The sequence below is a fragment of the Rhyacophila brunnea genome, unplaced genomic scaffold (assembly GCF_057557595.1).
Source record: "Rhyacophila brunnea isolate RB1 unplaced genomic scaffold, BYU_Rbru_1.0 scaffold_6, whole genome shotgun sequence".
NCBI lineage: Eukaryota > Metazoa > Arthropoda > Insecta > Trichoptera > Rhyacophilidae > Rhyacophila > Rhyacophila brunnea.
Window position 1 is genome coordinate 39,283,408 of NW_028233276.1, and position 20,577 is coordinate 39,303,984.

Below are 20,577 nucleotides of genomic sequence, written 5' to 3' on the forward strand. Positions count from 1 at the left end.
GTTACTATGAAAATTAAAATGAAATGTCAAAATGACATTTCAGTATTCTATATTTGATTGTTTTTTATTTACTGCATATCAAGTACAAGTTTGAGCATATTGAGCATAATAATTCAACAGAAAATTTAAAAACGTTGCATATTAAAAGTGCTTTTTATCTTGTAATTATTTTATGATTATATGTATTACTTTAGTTTTATTTTTTTAGTAAAAGTTTATTAGATTTATGTACAATTCAAAGTTCTAATGTTTTTTTAAAGACGTCGATTATTAAGAGATAAAAAATGTATCGTACTTGAAATCCTTTTTTATTTATATATACTAACTGATCAAGCTTAGGTATTATGGCAATAGTGATGGTACTACACTACATCCTAAAATCTCAAATAACCCATGGATAATTAATTATTATAGTAGGTGTACATTTTTATAATTATTTATTATGACTAATTTGACAAATTATTCGATTTATAATGGTTTCATAGATATATTAACGTTCATGATAATCAATAATATATATATTATGAATACCATAAAATAACTATGGTATGTCTTGACAAAACAACTATGCTTAAAACTAACCAAAGTATCTTCAAATAATGTTTTTGTTTATGGTTTAAATGATAGGACATTTTCGTAACTTAATATTGCTTTCAAAGTCTAGACTCGTAAGTGGTAGGTCGAGTTTAATCAGTGTTTCATCGAAAAACTACAAATTTGATATTTTAGTGTATATTTAATAATAACTTTCTGATGTATTTAATTAAAATCAATAATTGAGATTATTTTCCTATAAATATAATAAACCGCAATAATTGGTTCTACAATACATTATTTTTCGGTATAGTAAATTATTTTAGTACAGAAAATAGAATTATTTCTTACCAAATAGTATGATCACAGTATATGCGGAAACAATGGTTCTTAGTTGACAGCTCTCTGACATCATCTTAATTTTTGGAAACACATTGGGATTTGACAGACGACTTTCAGTGTACTTTCTGAAAAAGAAATTATTTCATTTAAAAAAGTGTATTGAATAATATTGTGGTAATTATGCCGCTGATGCCCGTATGAGCTTTTATAATTTTTTTTAATGAAAATAGTTTATTCTATGTAGACAATTATATTAAATACCCTTTTCTGTCGGCGCAGATGCTTTTCGATCCAATAATTGTTAATTTAAAATTTGAAATTTTCATACATTTCGATGCATCATTATCGCACACTAAGATTACATTAGATTAGGTTAGGTTAGATTGAGTTTGGTCCAAAAATATAGTTATAAAAACTCATGCGGGCATCTGCGGTACATTTACCAATGTTGTTATCGTATTATAATAGTAATTTAATTAAAATGACTTGAAAGTAATGCCCTTAAAATTATTTATAAGGGAGTGATTCTTAACAGTTTTTATTTGGAGGCACCATCGAAGCACTATGTAAAATCTCGAGGAACTTTTGCCTGCATGGCACATATTATTAGGTTGCAAAAAGCTAAAGCACAAAATATACGTAGGAAACAGTTGCATAATTTGGCAATTTATCATCTTTAAACACCCTCAAAATGCCGCCACACACTATTTTTAATCTCACATTGTATGTTAATTCATTACCATAATAGGTATTTAATGATTTTTGCATAGGTAGATACATGTACACCTACAAATATCAACAATTTATTAACTTATGATTATCAATTTTTTATATCCGCGGAACCTGTTTTAAAAAGTTATCTTATGTTATAAAATAAATATTTTTCAAAAAATTATAATACAATATGATAAATTTGTTAATTTGTATCTTTAGTTAGGTACATGTATTATCTTAAAATAATGTTATTCTATTGTCAAAATTATTATATTATATTGTACTTTTTAGCAAACTTTTGAAATTTCTCACTAAATCCTGGTTAGAAATCATTGTAGCTAAGATTATTAGTAAGTTATTAAATTATAAATATCAGTTTAAATTATAAAGCAATGATTTAATACCAAGTATTTAGAGGTATTACTAGTTTTCTATCATTGTGAGTTCATTACTTACGTTTGAAGTAATAAATTAATTTTCACTAGTTGTGACAATTGCGTTACGTTTAATTTAGAATTGTCTCTTAGATGCTTATTTTAGGTACCTATTTCTACGAATCATGCTAAACGTTATGAATAATCGTTTAGAATCAATTTTACACCATTTACATTAATTGATATAACATATTTAAGGTAATATTATGTTTTATTCATTATAATAAATAGCAGTGATTCCTAACCTTTTTTGTTCTGTGGAGTGTTTGGCATGTTTTTTTAAATTCTTGGGGGAAAGGTATAGATTTTGAATATAATATATGTGTAAAGTAGCTATGTGGTGACATATTTAAGCAAACTACCACTCTTAAGCAGACGTAAAATTGTGTCTTAGAATATTTTTAGTCTGAAATCAAATATCCATAATTAGTTACCACTGCTATGTACGTTTTGACAGAAAAAAATACATGTGCCTAAAAAAAAATTTATTAATTTTTTTATTTTTTTCTTTATTAAATACCTCATCAGGCCGTGAAGCCCAATAATAGTGGTAAAACTCCCAGGCTTGAGAAATTGACATAATTAAATTATGTAAATATATTTTGACCTCACTGGGAATCGAACCCAGAACTCCGGGATGGAAGGCCAGTACCTTACGTACTATGATGATGTTTAAAACAGTTAAGATTTTATTAATTCACTTTTTTCTCATTAGTCCTTAAAGGCGAAGGTCGCGGAGCCTCAGTTGGAAATCATTGATATACATAAATATATGACCAGTTTAATAAAAATAAAATTACTTGTTATTATTGGCTATTCTCTCAGACGTTAAAATTAAGAGAGATGAGAGTAAAAGAGTAAATATAATCTTAGGATCCAGAATTCAAATTAAATATGGTACAAGACGAAAATAATGTTATATTGGCCACTCGGTCGAAACTTGATTCTACGCTTATAAAAACTTTATATTTATATAAAGCTTGTTATAAAAATAGTAGTACGAAAAGGTACGTAGGTAAACACGTAATAGAAAGATATCAATTTTTGTTTTCATAAAACTTTCAGGGGTCTCGTCTCGCAAACGCCCGAAATAAAATACATAGTAACGAGATATCCTAGCGAAACTATTTCAATTTAAACAATGTGTATCTTTTGTTTTGAATGCGAATGTCGCATATCACGTTACTAAAAATAGCAAAGAAATATTTTATTGAAGTTTTCTTTGTGAATAAATGCGATCGAAGACATGTATTGACGTATCCGAAGATTTCAATTATTTCGTTTTTATTTTAATCTTTCGATTCGTGGATATTTTTATTATATTATTTATTCACTTCACCACTTATTAGTGACTTCCCCATCAAAGTCTTTATCTTTCCTACAATCCAACAATAACACAATGTCTATGTAGGTATATTCTATTATCTATAAAAGTAGATTGACGATACCCATTTTTTACGCTTATATCTGGATACCATACATGAAAAATATATTGGTGTTTCAACTCCAATGGCAAAGGGCGTGGAGGTAGGCTGTTAAAGTTTGCCATAAATAATGCACACAAAACTTTGTCAGTCATAAATGGTTTTCATTGAAATACGACTACAATTTACAAATGGTATTGGTTGGTTTTTAAAATTCAATTACACCTTGCGACCCAAGTCAAAAAGTACTCGTCTATCATATAAAATACCTAAAAATATGCAATTTAATCATATATAACTTTAGATATGTTATAGACAAAATAATATTTTTTGCTATTATAGTTTGGGTTAGGCAGGGCTTAATGAATATAAAAAAATAAACCAACATTATAATATAATATTACATAATATAATACACTAAGCCTTTAAAAATACATATTATGTATTTTTAAAGGAACGAAAACAAATAAATAATATGAATAAAAATGTCTACACAATTTCGTCGTATTGCCCAAAGTATACTGAAACTGTTATGGTTTGGTTTAGGTAGAGTATATTTTTTTTAAATAGCCAACATTATCTGTAAATTATAAGTCTTACTTCAATAAAAACAAATACGTATTACTAACACAGTTTAATATCTACTATTTATGGCGGATCTTTACAGCCTACCTCCACCCTTCGCTACTGTTCAACTCTATATTGATAGTATCATTAATAACAATTTTGATGAAACGCTTCTGCGTTTTTCTAGTACACAAAACGCACAAATGGAATTAATATATAATATAAGATTTACGATTTTTAAGTTCACTTCAAAGAGTTTTCATTCTGAATATTAGAGTCACTCAAACCTTTGAGACGCCTTTAAGATGAGAGAAACGCGTCCTTTGGGAAGACCTTTTAAATATTCACCATACGAATGTCAACACGAGGATTCCGAAAAACTTTGAGGATCATTAAACTTGCAAACGACGTGATTGTGTTCTATTGAAATCAGTATTCAGAAGCGAAATTTACACCTGCAATAGTCTTTTATTCAATCATTTTTCTTGACAATACTTATATTATTTAAATACAATTTTAATGGATTTAAGTTTTGTACTATTTCATTTGAGTCGTCTTTTGCGACCCGGGTTTTGCCTTTCGGCATCTTCAGGCGCTGTGTACCCTCACCAAAGGCAACCAACTGACAACACTCTTAACTCTTGCTTATATAATAATTCAATACAATAAAGTAGGTAAAAACTCCATTACCTACCTATCCAAGTCAAGGGTCAACAATAAAAAAAATACAACAAACAAATTATAAATAGTTAAAGTGTTAGTAAAAACCCTAATTAGTAAAAACCCCTACATTAATAATAATAATACACTCGATAAGCATATTATAATAAATCGTCAAAGCCTAATAATAAATTAGTACCAAGAGGTGTAAATCGTCAATTCTAGGAATAATGGTAACGTATTGGAAATTAATGGTGTTAAGTAATGAGATATTAGGCATTAGTTAAACAACCGATACTCAATATACTCCTACATGGTACCCACTTTAATATTTTTTTTATATAATAAAAAAACGACTCAAATGGAATAGTACAAAACTTAAATCCATTAGAATTTAAATTCAAATTCAATCCAGTCCCTTTGGCTGATAGTATGAATATACAAATTTCATTTATTTTATTACAATATCATTATCATTGCTAGTGTATTTTTTTAAAATGATTATAATATGAATTGACTTTGTAATAAAACATATTTTATTACTTATTAATTTGGTATTTTGGTATTTATCCTAACATAATTTTATTAGAACTTATGAATAAAATTAGTTTATCATTTATTATATTATTCACCGCATAATATAATACAAAAATTGTTCATCGTGGGACACTTCTTCGTGAGTCGCAGTTCGAGAAACATGACGTACTCGTATAACATCTAATCAAATGACGAGTTCTTCGTTGAACATTTCACCGTGGAGAATATTTGTACGCATGTTACAACATGCGGGGCTAGTTTGCAAACAATAATGTTCGCGGTGAACTGTATACGTACAAATTTTCGGACACGAACATGGGGTGCCGGTTCAGGATATGGAGGCCATGGACAGCAACCGGTGTTTTTACTCTATTCACAATAAAATTTAACTTTTATATCTATATCTGATTCGTCTTTTATACGTTCATATAATCTCGGTAAGAAAATTAGCCTCGATGAAATATGAACAAAATTTGTTCATATTTCATCGAATTTCATTTTTTTTCCGGGATTCTAATATTTAATAATATAACTTGCGAAAGAAGTAACACCTACCTCCTCATTTTAATTATTTTTATCAATTTGTGTTACCTCGTAATGTTTCTAATTTTAGTCAAAGAAATTGAAGAGATAAATTTAAAACAAATTGCCACACACAGTGAAACAAAAGTTATCACACTGGGGCCTTATACTATAACTTGTGATATGAAGTCACCCGACGACATGACGTAATTGTGACGTAACCTCAATACACGCATCGAGGCGACCCGCCCAAGCACACGGCTCACCATAGATATTATTATGCTGAAACACCTATTTGTGTATGGGGATAATGGATAACGCCAGTATTTGAGTAGCTTTAATTTCTAGAATGCTATTATCACTCCAGTAGTTTGTCACAATGATGTCATATGACGTCATGTCGACCGGGCGACTTTAACTCGCAAGTTACAACATAAGGCCTCTTACTGTAATAAATAGCTGGTTATATAAATTCAGCTTGACGATTGTTGTTTGTATTTGAATATCTTCGATATATGGATGTATATATCCATAATCATGGATTTTAGCCATTATGATAATTATTTGGTATTAATTTTTCTTCAGTAATAATACTATGTAAGATTTCCATTCTAATTTTAACCAAAACCATGAGTTTAATGGTAGGAGTAATATCTATGAAGAATATTTTTTCTGAATTCCACCAGATACAAATATGTCAAATATCAAAAAGCATCACTCGATCATGTCACGTTATTTGGCTGACGATATTATGTCACAATAAATCAATCGTGAATTCCTCTCAAATGTATTGAAACAGCGAATTTCATTATTCGTTTCCGGTAGGTATCTAAACGAACATATTCTTATGTTGGTAATATTTTGTCAGTAAATAAGAGAATATACTATAAAAAAAAGTCATACATAAAATGTTATTATGCCTTAAGTCATTAGAAATTATATGCTAACATTGAGTAAGTACTACAAATACCTAGATATTACATTACAATAATATAATATAATATAATCATGCCAGCATATTAGAATAAACCATCGAGGATAACAGAAATCATAAATATTTTCCATTAGTTATCTTAAAAAGTAGATTGAATATTAACGACATTACAACTAGAAAAAAAATATAGTAAATAGTAAAATATTATTAACAAGATTTTTTAAAGAATTTTGTATATGGATCAATGTTTGAAGCATCTGATCGCCCCAAATTTTAAATGTAATATATTATCAATACATTAGTACCGGTATACTGAATTACAATTGACTGGATACACGGAAATATGCGAAAAATTTTCAATACAACAGACACATAATATTATATACACAATATATAAAGCACTATTCGAGTGCTTAAAATCAGACAACGTTATCTACAAAAAAGTGTTTTTTTTTTTTTGAGATAATGTTATTTTACATTTACGGCTACATGATAGTCAAACAACGTTATGTCAATCTTTTCTAATTTCTTATTAAATCGTCAGTAAAGTTTAACGCTAACTACATAAGTTACCCTTGTTTTCATATATTTTTTTTAACTATCCCTATAAATTTTAACATCATCATAAGCAAGATAAATGTACAATACACAATAAATTATAAAATATTAACATTAAGTTTTAAATAAACATCTCCCTTGTTGAGTTACAAGTATCTAAAATAACGTTTTTTGGCTCTCCTGTAAAGTTGCACTTTTGTAGATAGTGTTGTTTGACACTAAGCCCTCGTATTGAAGTTAATAATATAAAGTGTGTAAAAATAGGAAGTGTTTTTTTTTTGAATTTTCAGATATTTTTAACATAATTTACCATTTTATTTTTGTGCCATCCCATTACAAGTCAGCCACCATCAGGAATATCTTCGTTTCATCGTTTGCTATCCGAAATAGTTCGGTAAAGCTACACCCGTACCAATCACGAAAGATATTAAGCCTATTGTCTGCTACGTCAACCGTTAATCTTTCCTTGAATAACGATTTGCGAAATGTAGTAAATGTGTCCTCTCATCATATGGCTGAGGTGCGTACTATAGTTTTCTGTTGTTGATATAGTACTTTAAGGTTGTTTTCTATTCATTTGAGGACATTCATTTTTCACCATGTCAGTCTAAGGAGTTTGATGATACATCAATTTAAGTGCTTCTCGAAAGCCTCAACTCTTTGTGACGTCTTCTAGTTTAGCGACCATTTTTTATGTCATATAAAAATATTGAGATACCATTATAACAAATTATCTATAGTCACAAGTCTAGGATGAAGTCTCAATTATTACGAAAATGTCTCATTTAGTGAAAAACACTCTTTGCTATTTTAATATCTTGTTTTTATACATTGAGACTGGTTCCATTTTTCTCCAACCCATTTCACAACCATTTCTCGTCAAAAAACAAAATTTGTTAATACAAACCTCCACTCTGTGGAAGCCCATATGATCTTATAAGAATAGGACATGGTCGGGAAAAAATATGTTCAATATATACATATTTTGTATTATTTAAAGGAAAATATCATGGGACATAAAAATAATAATTACAAGATAAAAAGAACTTTTTATATACAATGTTTTTAAATTTTCCGTTGAATCATATAAACTTGACTTGACCAGCTTAAACGATCAAAAAAAAATTGTACTTGATAGAAATAATACTGAAATGTCATTTTGACATTTCATATTGATTTCCATAGTAACGCACATACATATTAATAATTTAGCCCCTGGCAACCAATAATAGTAGATTGGATTACAGATTTCTTCCGAAATAACTTTTCATACAAAACAAAATTAACTGAAAATGAATTCAATTCTACTTAAAGATGGCTAAATAATGTAATGCATAGTCATCGTGTTCTGATATATTCTAAAAGTTTCAAATGTCTAGCTAGTCGGGAAGTAAGTTAAAAATCGATTGCAAGATTTGTACCGGACAAATAAGAATACGACCCAATAAAAACGTTGTAAAAAAGTAGTGCGTTACCTTCTAGGTGTGATTGTAAGATGGTACAATTCATGGAGAAATGAGGGCTAAATTTAAAAAACGTGTTCATATTTGTAATGTTCACATTTTTATTACGTAGCAATGCGTATTAAATATTGGTGGTATTTGAGAACATTCAGGGGGCTATTTATATTTATTGCGTTTAATTGCATGTCCCCATTAAGCCGAGTAACCAAAATTGCTATCAAAATTTTGGTCTATAGCGTCTGGCTCAAGTATTTGTATTTTATCAATCTGTTTTGCGGAAAATATATTTCATCTTCACATTTTATATACAATTAATGGTACCTGTCTATTATTAGTGTTAAATCATGTATATACTATACATGATATCCGCAAGATTATATTGAATAACATCAGCCTACGTAACAAAATGATATTGAGAGAAATTTTTCCCGTTATATACTTTAATGAACAGACATCTATTTCAACTTTGTCGATATTTTCAAAAGGTGAAATTGTTGAAAGCTTTCTTCAAAGCTTCAACCTTTAAAGTTGTTGTCAGTTGCATATGCGCTATTGACAAGCTGAAAGAAAACAAAGAAACAAATATCATTATTTTCTTTTTGCAATAAACGATACATTAAATAATAATAATACTGCCAAAGCTAAGCAGGTCTTGAATGACACAAATACAAGAAATGTTCAATTTCCTTATTATGTTTTAATGGTAAAGTAGTACTTATTGGCATGTTCTTAAAAAAGCAAATATGTTTATATTATTTCTTTTATTTCCATAAGTCGATGGATGTAGTTTAAATCGCTCGGTAGAAATATTTATATTTTTTAATCGGTAGGTACTTATGTTTCTGATTCTGAGGTTTTTCAAAATATGTAAGAATACAGTTGCTATTGATCTTTTTTAGTAAAATCTCATAATAATTAAAAGAGTGTTAAATAAATATTTTATTTATTACTGTTAAAATAATATACCAATAACAAAAACCATGTTTAACAGCATTGCGCACAAAAAATAATGATGACAATGACATTTAGATCAAACAGACAAACACCTACGCATTTTATAAATATTTTCAATAATACCGCAACGCAACAGAAGCCGTAAACGCCATAGTACAGATTTCCTATCGGCATCCTACAAGGTGATACAATTTCACCCAAAATATTTATTACTACTCCATTAAAATTTCAAAAAAACCGCCATAAATGGAGGGTATCAGAGTCATTTTTGCTTTGTTCATACCATAGAATGACTCAGAAGACCTCCAAAGAAGAATGTAATAATGAACTTGAACTGAATTAAGCATCAAAGTAATGAATAAGATTATATTTTTTTTTTTTTTTTTTAACATATTGTGGACATTACAAATTATAAGTTTAACACGTTCACAACATGACATTTAGAAACAAAGATATATAAATATAACAGTATAACATAAAAAAAGAGATAGATCAGTAGATAAATTAGATAGGTACAAGGAAGTACACCGGATGAGTTAAGCAGACCCTATTTTAATAATTCATAAAACAGCGTCCACCTAAACTCATTCTCACGTAGGTGGAATATATCAACACCCAAAGCAATTTCATTGAACATAGTTATCGCCCTCCCAATTGGCATTACCAGTGGCAGGTTGGTTCTGCACCTTGGGAGAATAAATAACTGATGGTCTCTATTTCTAAGATAGTTATCAGGGATGGCAGAGTTCTCATTTATACCTCGTATAAGTCGAAAAAAATACGTAACTAAATAAAGATTTCTTCTAAATTGCAGATTGCAGTATGTAAGCATACTTAAGAGAAAGTCAGTTGGATAAAGCCACGGATAGTATCCATACAACCTCATGTAAAGGAGTCTCAAGAATTTCTTCTGTACCCTCTCCGACATAAGTCCATACTTCAACTGATGCGGTGCCCAAACAATAGACCCACTCTCAAGTCTGCTTTGAACTAAAGAATTAAATAAAAGTTTTAATACCGTAACATCTGAAAAGACTCGGGAAGTACGCATGACGAAGCCCAACATTTTAAGCGCTTTGTTACAAATGGTAACTATATGGCTAATAAATGTCAGTTTACTCTCAAACTTAATGCCAAGATCCCTTACAGATGATATTCATGACAGAACTCTGCCATGCATCGAGTATTGGAAACTTATGTTACTTTTATATCTGAAAATAGATCTCTATTAATGACAGCTATTTAACAAAGTAAATTACACACATCTGAGATAAGTGACTTTGGATGACATTGTTCATAGAAAAAAGCTTTGCAGGAATGCTTTTAACCACGTACATTAATATTGTCTATAATAGTGACCTCATATTATGTTTAAATCAAAAGGTTATCAATCAGTGAGTCTTTGTAAAACAGTAAAAGAGAGATTCAGAAACGTAGCGTAGCACAACATTATATGGAAAGGTGCTTGTTGAATGTTATAAGCACACAACAGATAATAAATAGAATACCGATAGGCCATATTCAATACGCCCCATGGTGAAGCAGGATTTTGAATGTGTGAGTGTCCTACGAAAATGAAGCACGCATTATGCACGTGCAATGGTGTGTGTAATACACCAACATTAAATGAGCGTAAATGCATAAACCGAGAGCTGTTTTCAGTATTCGACGTAAAACGTATTATTGACACGTGTGTAAGTTTAACCCGGATTCTTCCTTACTCGAGTCGGTTACCTGCTATCGCCGTACCCGTTATGTATTTCAGTTCCCATTATTTCTGAGTTCCCTGGTTATAAGGTTTGCGGTATATTATATTGTCAAATAAAAACTTCTTGTCCATGTGTTAACACTGTGAACTAACCATCCGCTCTAGTATAACTAATCGTACTTCCGTTTTAAGATGAGGAACGCCCCCAAAATATCATTTCGTTTTACGCTTCCGTGATGTACGGATCTATCAATGTACACAATTTTTTAGCTTTTTATAATAAAAAATGTCTAAAACGATAACATCACTATCATATAATTATTATTAGTCAAATTTTGCATTATTGTCAATACGAAAATGACTTGCACCTAAAAAGAGAGCCGATACATTATTTTTTAAACATGCCAGCCGTACGCGCGAAGCCACTATGACAGATACGTCACTGAGAAGTCTTATATGCGACTACAGCACCTAACTGGTATCCCCAAATTTTTTTGTTGTTGGACTATTACAGTTTGCAAAAAATCTGGGCAGGTGAAGAGACAATTGGTGAATAAATCTATTCATCCAGTGATGACCCAGACGATAAAGCCGTCCGAAAGGTAAATCTTGAAGCCGCCTCAAAAAGAAGTGAATCAGAGGCTGAAGAGCAATGAATTTATTCAGGCATATAATGATGATGATTGCAATGGCATTCATATTCATAATAATATCTATAATATCCAATCCAATAATTATAACGCACCTAAGTACAAAGATTATAATGTATATTATTAGATAATATATTTTACTAAAACTGTATTTTTATCCATTTATAAAGTTACAGTTAATATTAAACGTTGCCAAGATTATAGAGATAATCAGAATTCATCCCGTGAAGTTTCAATGTTGACTTAATGTGTGATTTTGTTGAACACATAAAATAATATGCATATTATACAATCATAAGTGCTTAGTTACTACACAATAACGAACTCACGTTTTAATATAGTAATATGGAAGCTTACATAGTATATTATATTGTTGTACATAGAGTGTACTGAGTGTAGTAAAGCCAGAATTTATATCACGAAGACTATTATTATGTTTCAATTAATTTTATCTCAAGCCACGTTTATGTACATTTAAAAGAGCATTTTGTATATTTAGAACTACACTACTTGTAACGGTAATGGTATAATGCTTTTATTTATTATAGTATTCAGATATATTATATTATAATGCATTTATTTAATCACTTAAGTCAATCTACCAATTGTGTGCCATAACTCTGTTTAGAACTTAATTAATGTGTAAATCCAGCATTTTTCAAGTCGTTGCACCAATTATTTATACCGTCATTTATTACAGGTTTTCTATTTACTCCGTCATAACATTATGTTTGTAATATTATTTAGAACATTTTAATAACATATTACATAATAATCATCATACTATAATATATATTATTGTGCATTAGTAACACTTGTGATCTTTCCGCGTTATGCCCAATATGCACTATTCCATGGCAATATTTTTTTTTGCAAAAAATGTCCTTTTTTTGAATCAATCATAAAAACTATTGCGAATCAACAATATAGATACAACTACTTCCAATGTTTTTTTTTTATTGAAGAGCTTGAAAATGTCTAAAGTCGAAATCCAAGTTGTTAAAAATAATTATAACGTAGTTATCAAAAATATTATCAATTTTTATTTAAATTAAAATTTTAGCAAGTACCGTTATTATTAATTTAGAAGTACAATTTGTACGTAAATATGAATTGGAATATTAAATTCTGTACAAAAAAAATAGCTATCGACTATTGAACTAATATATAAAATTTCAATACAGTAACACCCCAAGTTACATAAGATGTGCATTGACATTAATTATATAACTTGAATTTTACGTATTAATACATGTGTAAACATTATAATTTTGTTGTTAAGATGTATTTATTTAATTTAAAAAAAACGTTGTATTAAAATCATTATAATTGAGTTCTGCAACGTAAACGACCCTGAAGGCAAGGGAACGGAAGGCAATTGATGCCTTTGAGATGTGGTATTGGCGCCAATGCTTCGTATTTTTTAGACGGAGCACAGGACGAACCATTCAATCATCCAGAGACTGCAGATAAAGAAACGGCTCTCGACAATATGTCTGAGATGAATTTTGCAGTTTTTTGGACATACTGTCAGGTGCGGACCGGACAACCTATAGAGACTGGTGGTTTTGGGTGGCCTCCAGGGAAGGCGAAGCAGAGGAAAAGCATATTTGCGCTGAAGCGACTAAGTGAAAGAACTGACTGGGGGCACCATCCATTCTGCCCAGAGAGAAGCGGAAGATCGAGAAGGATGGAAAGTCTTGGTCGCTCAAAGGATGACGAAAATCCACTGTGGTCACGATCCTCAGCCATGAGTGTACGACCAAAAATAAGATATATATATATATATAAATATATATATTATTATTAATGTACGTAATATTATTTTTTTAAATCACGTAGAAGTATGTAATCTGATATAAGTATAAAAGTGTGAAAAATTTATAAAAGATTATAAAAGCAAAAAGAAATATTCACTTTCCAATTTAAAAAAATGTTTTGAAACTCCGGGTATCATTTTTGTCAATCTTAGAAATACTTATTATTCTACTATGAAAATGCTAATTCAATCATTGAATTATGCGTACGTAAGATTGCAGATATGTGTTTATAATAAAATTTAGTTCTGATAAAAAAAATGTATGAAAAATTCTTGGTTACCTTTCTTCAAAATTCTGTTTTCATTTCTACATAAAATTAATTAAAAGGGTAAATTGTAAACTGTAGTAAGTGCCCACCTACCTTTGGTATGAGCTATTCATTTAGTGCTAGGCAGCTTAGAATACTGGATTCGCGCCGTTTGCGTAGAGCTGTAATGACGGGAAGTCAATTGTTTGACGGCAATTTACATCGAGGGAGTTTTTGTTATAACGGAGAGCTTCCGTCCTGGTTTGATTAATTTACTTTTGATTTGGCCTCTGATGCTAATTACGCATAATAAATTGCTTCTATTAAAATGTGCGGCGAGTTTCCAACAATTGATTTTCCTTCCGCGCGCTTCAAAACGAGGAAATGGAACGGAAAATTGAAAACACTTTGCGTTTTCAAAAAATAATTTTAAAATTTGAATGATGATATTAAATTCCAAAAAGGAACGTGGATTCAAAATGATTTTAGTTAATATTCTGTAGCAATTGAATTATTTCTTCGCGGTGCAGTAATTTCTTGCAAATGAAATAATAATAGATCTATCCTGAAAATTTGAAAATAAAATATCGATTTTATAATAATATATAGAACATACATAATTATGAAAACACTTTTGAGAAAATATATCATAACCAATAGAGAAAGACGTACAAAAGCCGATCGCCAATAGTAGCTCAATTCGGAAAGCGTTTCAGAGAGTATTAAAAGCTTTTAGTTTAGATTTGTCGCAATTAAGTATGACGCCTTTAGTATAGTGGTATATGTGCATGGGCGTGATACCCGAGAGATGCAGGTTCGATTCGCAGATGTCTTACTTTTTTCAAAAAGATTTTTTCTATTGGTTATAATATATTTTCTCAGAAGTTTTTTTCAAAATTATGTATGTTCAATAATTAGAATGCTACATTCTTAAATCTTGTGAATTATTCGTTGAATAAAAAATAGTTAATTACAAAATATAGTTATTGCCATTGCCGTAGAAATATAAAAAAAAATTAGATAATAAATCACGAAATATTGTAATCAAACAAATATAAATAAATCATCTAATAAGTAAATGATAATGATCCATTACTCTTATAGTATGATGAGGAGTATTATTTTAGGTTAAACGATTATTCAGATTTGAATCTCGAACTTTTTAAAGTTTAAAATCGTTCAACGTTAATTTAAATATTCAATCAAATTGATCAAATCGATTTGCTTGAAGATCAACTTATTAAAATTAGTGATAAAATTAGGAAATCACCTTAATCGCATGTTCCTATTTCAGAGGATGTCTTGAAAGAAATGCATGTTTATTTTTCAATATACGATTCAGATAAAGAACCCGGTGAATTGGCCAAAAGGTTAATAGCCATTCATCGTATTTTAAGGCTTGTAAGATAATCTCTACCTTATCATAATTGATTTTTTACTTTTATTAGTTTACTGTGAATATAGTTAATAATAAAATTAGTACCTTTCTTTAAGTTTTATATTAGTTACTCTCTGCTTATTTATATTCATAATAATAATCATGGCATTGCATGCAATATCAAAATCCCTACCATCCCTTTAATATTTTTATAACATAAATTTACTACCTGCATATTAAGTTATATACCGTTTTCCTGGTAAATCTCCAATAGTTAAACTTCAAGTAACGTATCTCTATGTCTAAGATAAACTTTATCATAAACTTTCAGTATTACATGAGTATACGTCATGTACCTACATAAAATTTGAAAGCACATGCATTTTTGTTAAATTAAAAATGTACAGTGATAACATAATATAGGTTTTTATTTTCAGGCAAATATTATAATTTTAACTAGGTAATTAAGACAAAAATATAAATACATGAAATTAGCATTCATCATAATTCGATGGCTCAGTTCCATAGTGTTCCTACAACTAGGAATTAGGTAGTAGTTTTGAGTAATGGCTGATCAAAGTTTTGACTCACCTATACTGACTTGTAGAAAAGTGGCAAAAACATCGATCCTACGAAGAAAACTAGTAATTTGTTATGAGCGATACACGAATTTATAATGGCTAACATAACTCAAAACTTGAAAATTTTGACTTATCGTATGGAAGTTAGCCATTATTAAAATTATATAAAATATATTTTACAATATTTGATAAAGCTTGCCATGTGAAGGAAACACGGGTCATATTTTTATTAAGTATATTTTTATATTTAAAGAAGATGAAGTGTGATATATTTTATAATTATTACGAATTTCTACTGAACCTCTCTAAAATTTGAAATTAATAAAACAATATTATTACCTACCAGATTACCAATTTAATTAAGCAATACTAACGTCGAGCGTATTATCTTAATAGTGCACCATGATAATCAAAGAATCACTGATATTTTTTTTTTTTGATAAAATGTTAAAACACACATACACTGAATACAAAAATAAGTTTAAAAAAAAGTTAATCACTCAATCAACAGATGAGACGCTCACTAGCGGCATTAATAAAAACGAAATGATGGTTAATTTCCCCGGCCCACGCGACGACGCGCAACGCATTCTTTGTTTATGACCGGTCGTTGGTAAGGGGGCGTCAGTCAGATGTGAAATTTAACACGGGATAAGTGATATGTAACACCCGTCGAATCCGGCGGCCGATGCTGTACTGACCTCGCGCGTTGAGGCGCGCCTGCGTCGGCTAAGAGTTGCATCCGTTGGGATGTCATTCAACGCGCGATGCATTTTCCCCACAATTAAATAATGGCGGTTCATTTATCACTCAGTTCTGTGTACGATTTAACTCGATATATTTTGTACACTATTGGAAGAGTTATATATGTCCCAATGCGCATACTACTTAGCGAATCATGGCACCTGGCACCTTACGAAGGCTCAGAGCAACCGTATACCTCTCATCACGCTGAAAGTGAAGAGGCGACGTTGGACCTGGCTCGGCCACGTGCTGCGGATGCCAGAAGAGAACTTTAACCTGGCTTGCCTGTTCTTCAAGCCGACCGGATTCCGGCGTCCTGGAAGGCCGCTAAATACAATCTATAGAGTGTATACGGCGGAGCTACGGGATGCAAACGAAGCAAGAAGACTGGCGAGCGACAGGGATTCTTGGAGGCGCCGAGTGGTGTCCATATGCTCCAATTAAGGAGTGGATATGGGCAAAGAAGAAAAGAAAGAAGATTGGAAGAGTATGGCATCAAAGAACGTCTCTTGTTTACTTGAAAGATACATGTTCTTCGATACGTTCTTCATCTATACTATGGGAATATCAAACAAGAGATTATATTGAACATACATAAATTGAAAATACCTCAAATATAATTTACTCACTAGAAAAAATCATATTTGAAAAAAATACGTACCTCGACAGGATTTGAACCCGTATAACCATTGGTGTCGCGCCAATCTGTGCATTAACTATATATTGTGCTACGAGACTAATCTAATCATGTATGACCTACTAGTTTAAATTTTCGTAATTACGATGACTATTTTTTCTAGTGGGTATAATTAATATATCTGAGGTATTTTAAACTTATGTATGTTCAATATATTATGGAATGTTACATTTTCAAAATCTTTTGAATTATTGGTTGAATAAAATAAATAGTTTATTAAGAGGTTATAATATATTTAATTTTAAATAAAAACAAAACGATATAATATATCAATGTAATATTTTTCTTATTTTGAAGAATAGTTCATGGCATTAACATATTCTAAACAATTTCATATTATAAATGACCGCCTCTTGGTTTTCTTAAATATTCTATTCTTATACACCCATTTGTAATCACTTTTCCATATAGGTACATCTACACTTATTTCACTAATAACATGAATAATGTTGGTTTTAAGGTCATTGGGTATTTGTGGTTTATTGGTGTAAACCAATAATTTAACATAACCCTAGAGAAAAAAGTCCATTGGCGTTAAATCACATGATCATTTTTTGAGATTACACGGTAATTGAATTTATATCTCAATAAGTTGATTATGTCAAGATCTGTGTAGTGTGTTGCACCATATTTTTAAAACCACATATCGTCCAGATCAAAATCCTCTAATTTATGCCAGAAAAAAAAACAGTTATCATGTTTATTCTATAGAAACTCCATTGACAGTAACTGCATTGCCATTTTCGTTTTCACAGAAATACAAACTGCTAATTTTTGTGAATGTAAAAGTGTTTCAAGAATAGCATGTGGGTTTTAATTACTAGCTAGGTTAAACGGTTCGATAAGCCTAACAACTGGTTGAACTGATTTTAGCAGTTTTTCACTTTCTGTACATATTTTATGGATACTCTCAGAGGATGTGGCTTGCATCCAATATTTCTCCGTTACATGGATATGATGATTAGATTCCAAATCCAAGCCCATAGAGTCTGTCAGCGTAGCCACAATGTCCAGTCAAGAATTGACTGGTGTAATGATCTGTAGTCAAAGCGGTTATCTCCATTCGCCAATTTTGATATTTCAAAAAAAAAAACAAATACGTGTGCCTTTGTTGGAGGCATCCCATTTTTTCTGCCAGATCTTTAACGCCGCATCAGTCGTGTTAATAATATCTATATTATACGCATTAATCCCTCTGCTCTATTTGACATGGCTATAAAGAAGAAGCAAATAAAAATGAAAAACGAAACCCATGAATTGAGTTGAATGGACCGAGACTTTTGCGTTTAATCAAAACTTAAATAGCCTACCGATCTGTATTATTTGTCGGAAAAAATTGGCGCATAACAAGAAGTCAAATTTGGTAAGACACTTTAAAACTAAGTAAACACACCCAGTCACGTCATTTAGTATTAAATATCCTGTCGGTGATGCAAGAAAAAATCAGTTTAGGAACTTTAGAAGAGTCGAGAAAAATCAGGTACTGTATTTAATTACTGAATACAATCTTCCAATAGTAAATTGATAAGTCATATTATTGATGAGAACCTGGAATCGAGCTTAAAATTAAATACAACAATATGCAAACCTGACTTACCCAAACTTTCCAAGGAGATGCAATGTCATTATTCACGTTGACTGTTTGTCAGTCATTGTGATGATTTAATTTTATGGATACCATACTTACAATTTAATATTTATCAATAAATAAGATCATACGTATGATATCAAGTTTTATTCAGTGTACCTATAGTTTAATTAAGACTTAAAACTTTAACTTAAGTTTATTAAGTTAATAAACAATGTACCTAAATAATTATAACTTGAGTTTAAGAAATTTGGCTCTCAATAGAAATCTCAATCGTTGTACTGTTGATATTTGGCTCTATTGACTAATAAGTTTGCCGACCACTGGACTAGTAGACATATTATATTATTAGTAAAAAGATCTAATGAATGCATTATTAAACTATGTAATAAGCTATATATTATAATAGTTAATCTAATGACATGCCAGTAGCGAAAGGTGAAGGTGGTCTGTTAAGATCTGACATAAGTAGTGCATACTAAACTTTGTCGGCCATAGGTATTTCGTTTCATTAAACTAAGAATAAAATGTGTATTATAGTGATTAGCTTTTAAAATTCAATAAAACCCTGCATAATTCAAGCCATATTTGATATTAGTAAAAAAAATCGTTTATATATCTAAAATTATGCTATTAAACCATACATCATTTTAAATATTTTACAGATATAAGAATAGTTTTTATCGATTATGTTTTGGTTAGGCAGAGTTTAGAGAATTGAATAAACTAACTAACCTCATCTATAATTTATATTATTAATTCAACAAAAACAAATAACTATGACTGAAAAACTGTGCACAATTTTCCCGAATCGCCCATTGCATACCTTAACTATTATAGTTTTGGTTTAGGTATGGTTTAAACTTAAACTTTTAATTTTTTTTAACGTTTAATTTTAAAAACTAACCAGTGCCATCAGCAAATTTTATTCTTATTTCAATGAAAACAAATAAGTATGACTAACAAAAATTTTATGTGCACTATTTATTTCGAATCTCAATAGCCTACTTCCATTTCTCGCCACTGCAACAAAGTTACTTTATAATGATTTACTCAAATTCTTTCGGTTAGCGATATCAAAATTGGGTTTCACTTTGACCAATCTTCGTAAAGAAAACAACACTTGATAAATAATTATATATTACACGCAAAATTATATATTGAGCATATCGTATTTTGTAGTGTATCCATATTTAAAATACCTACATCTTTTGAGTAAACTTCAAAGTTTTTATTTTCTTCATTGCCTCACGGTTAAAAACATTTTGCAGTATCTTCCATAAAAAGTTCTTCGCTGTAGAAGTGAAGTTGGTCCAAAGTAATTCAGTTGTCACAACGATCGTTGCAAGCGACACTCGAACTTGGAGAAAAATGAAACTTGCTTATGATATTTTCCAAAGCTTCAAATAAAACTTCCGTGAAAGGGACATGACAGCGAAACTGACTGCAACGGGATATTTTGTTAACAAAACCAAGAGTAAATGTTTATTATATTCGAGTATAAAAAAATACACTACGAGT

At 30.1% G+C, this 20,577-nt stretch overlaps 1 protein-coding gene across 2 annotated transcripts in view; it reads right to left on the reverse strand.

The window, feature by feature from the left end:
* The window catches only part of LOC147065672 (uncharacterized), a 36,940-nt gene extending 20,237 nt beyond the window's left edge, over positions 1-16,703 (reverse strand). The window contains exons 1-2 of one of the 2 annotated variants that reach the window (XM_085957119.1): positions 16,371-16,703; positions 886-1,001 (exon numbers count right to left, since the gene is read on the reverse strand). In XM_085957119.1, coding sequence (XP_085813245.1) covers positions 886-949 — 64 coding nt within the window. In that variant the 5' untranslated portion in view covers positions 950-1,001; positions 16,371-16,703. Of the gene's footprint in view, positions 1-885; positions 1,002-16,366 lie in introns of both variants that reach the window. The other variant, XM_085957120.1, reaches the window with a different exon arrangement.
* Positions 16,704-20,577: the final 3,874 nt, after the last annotated feature.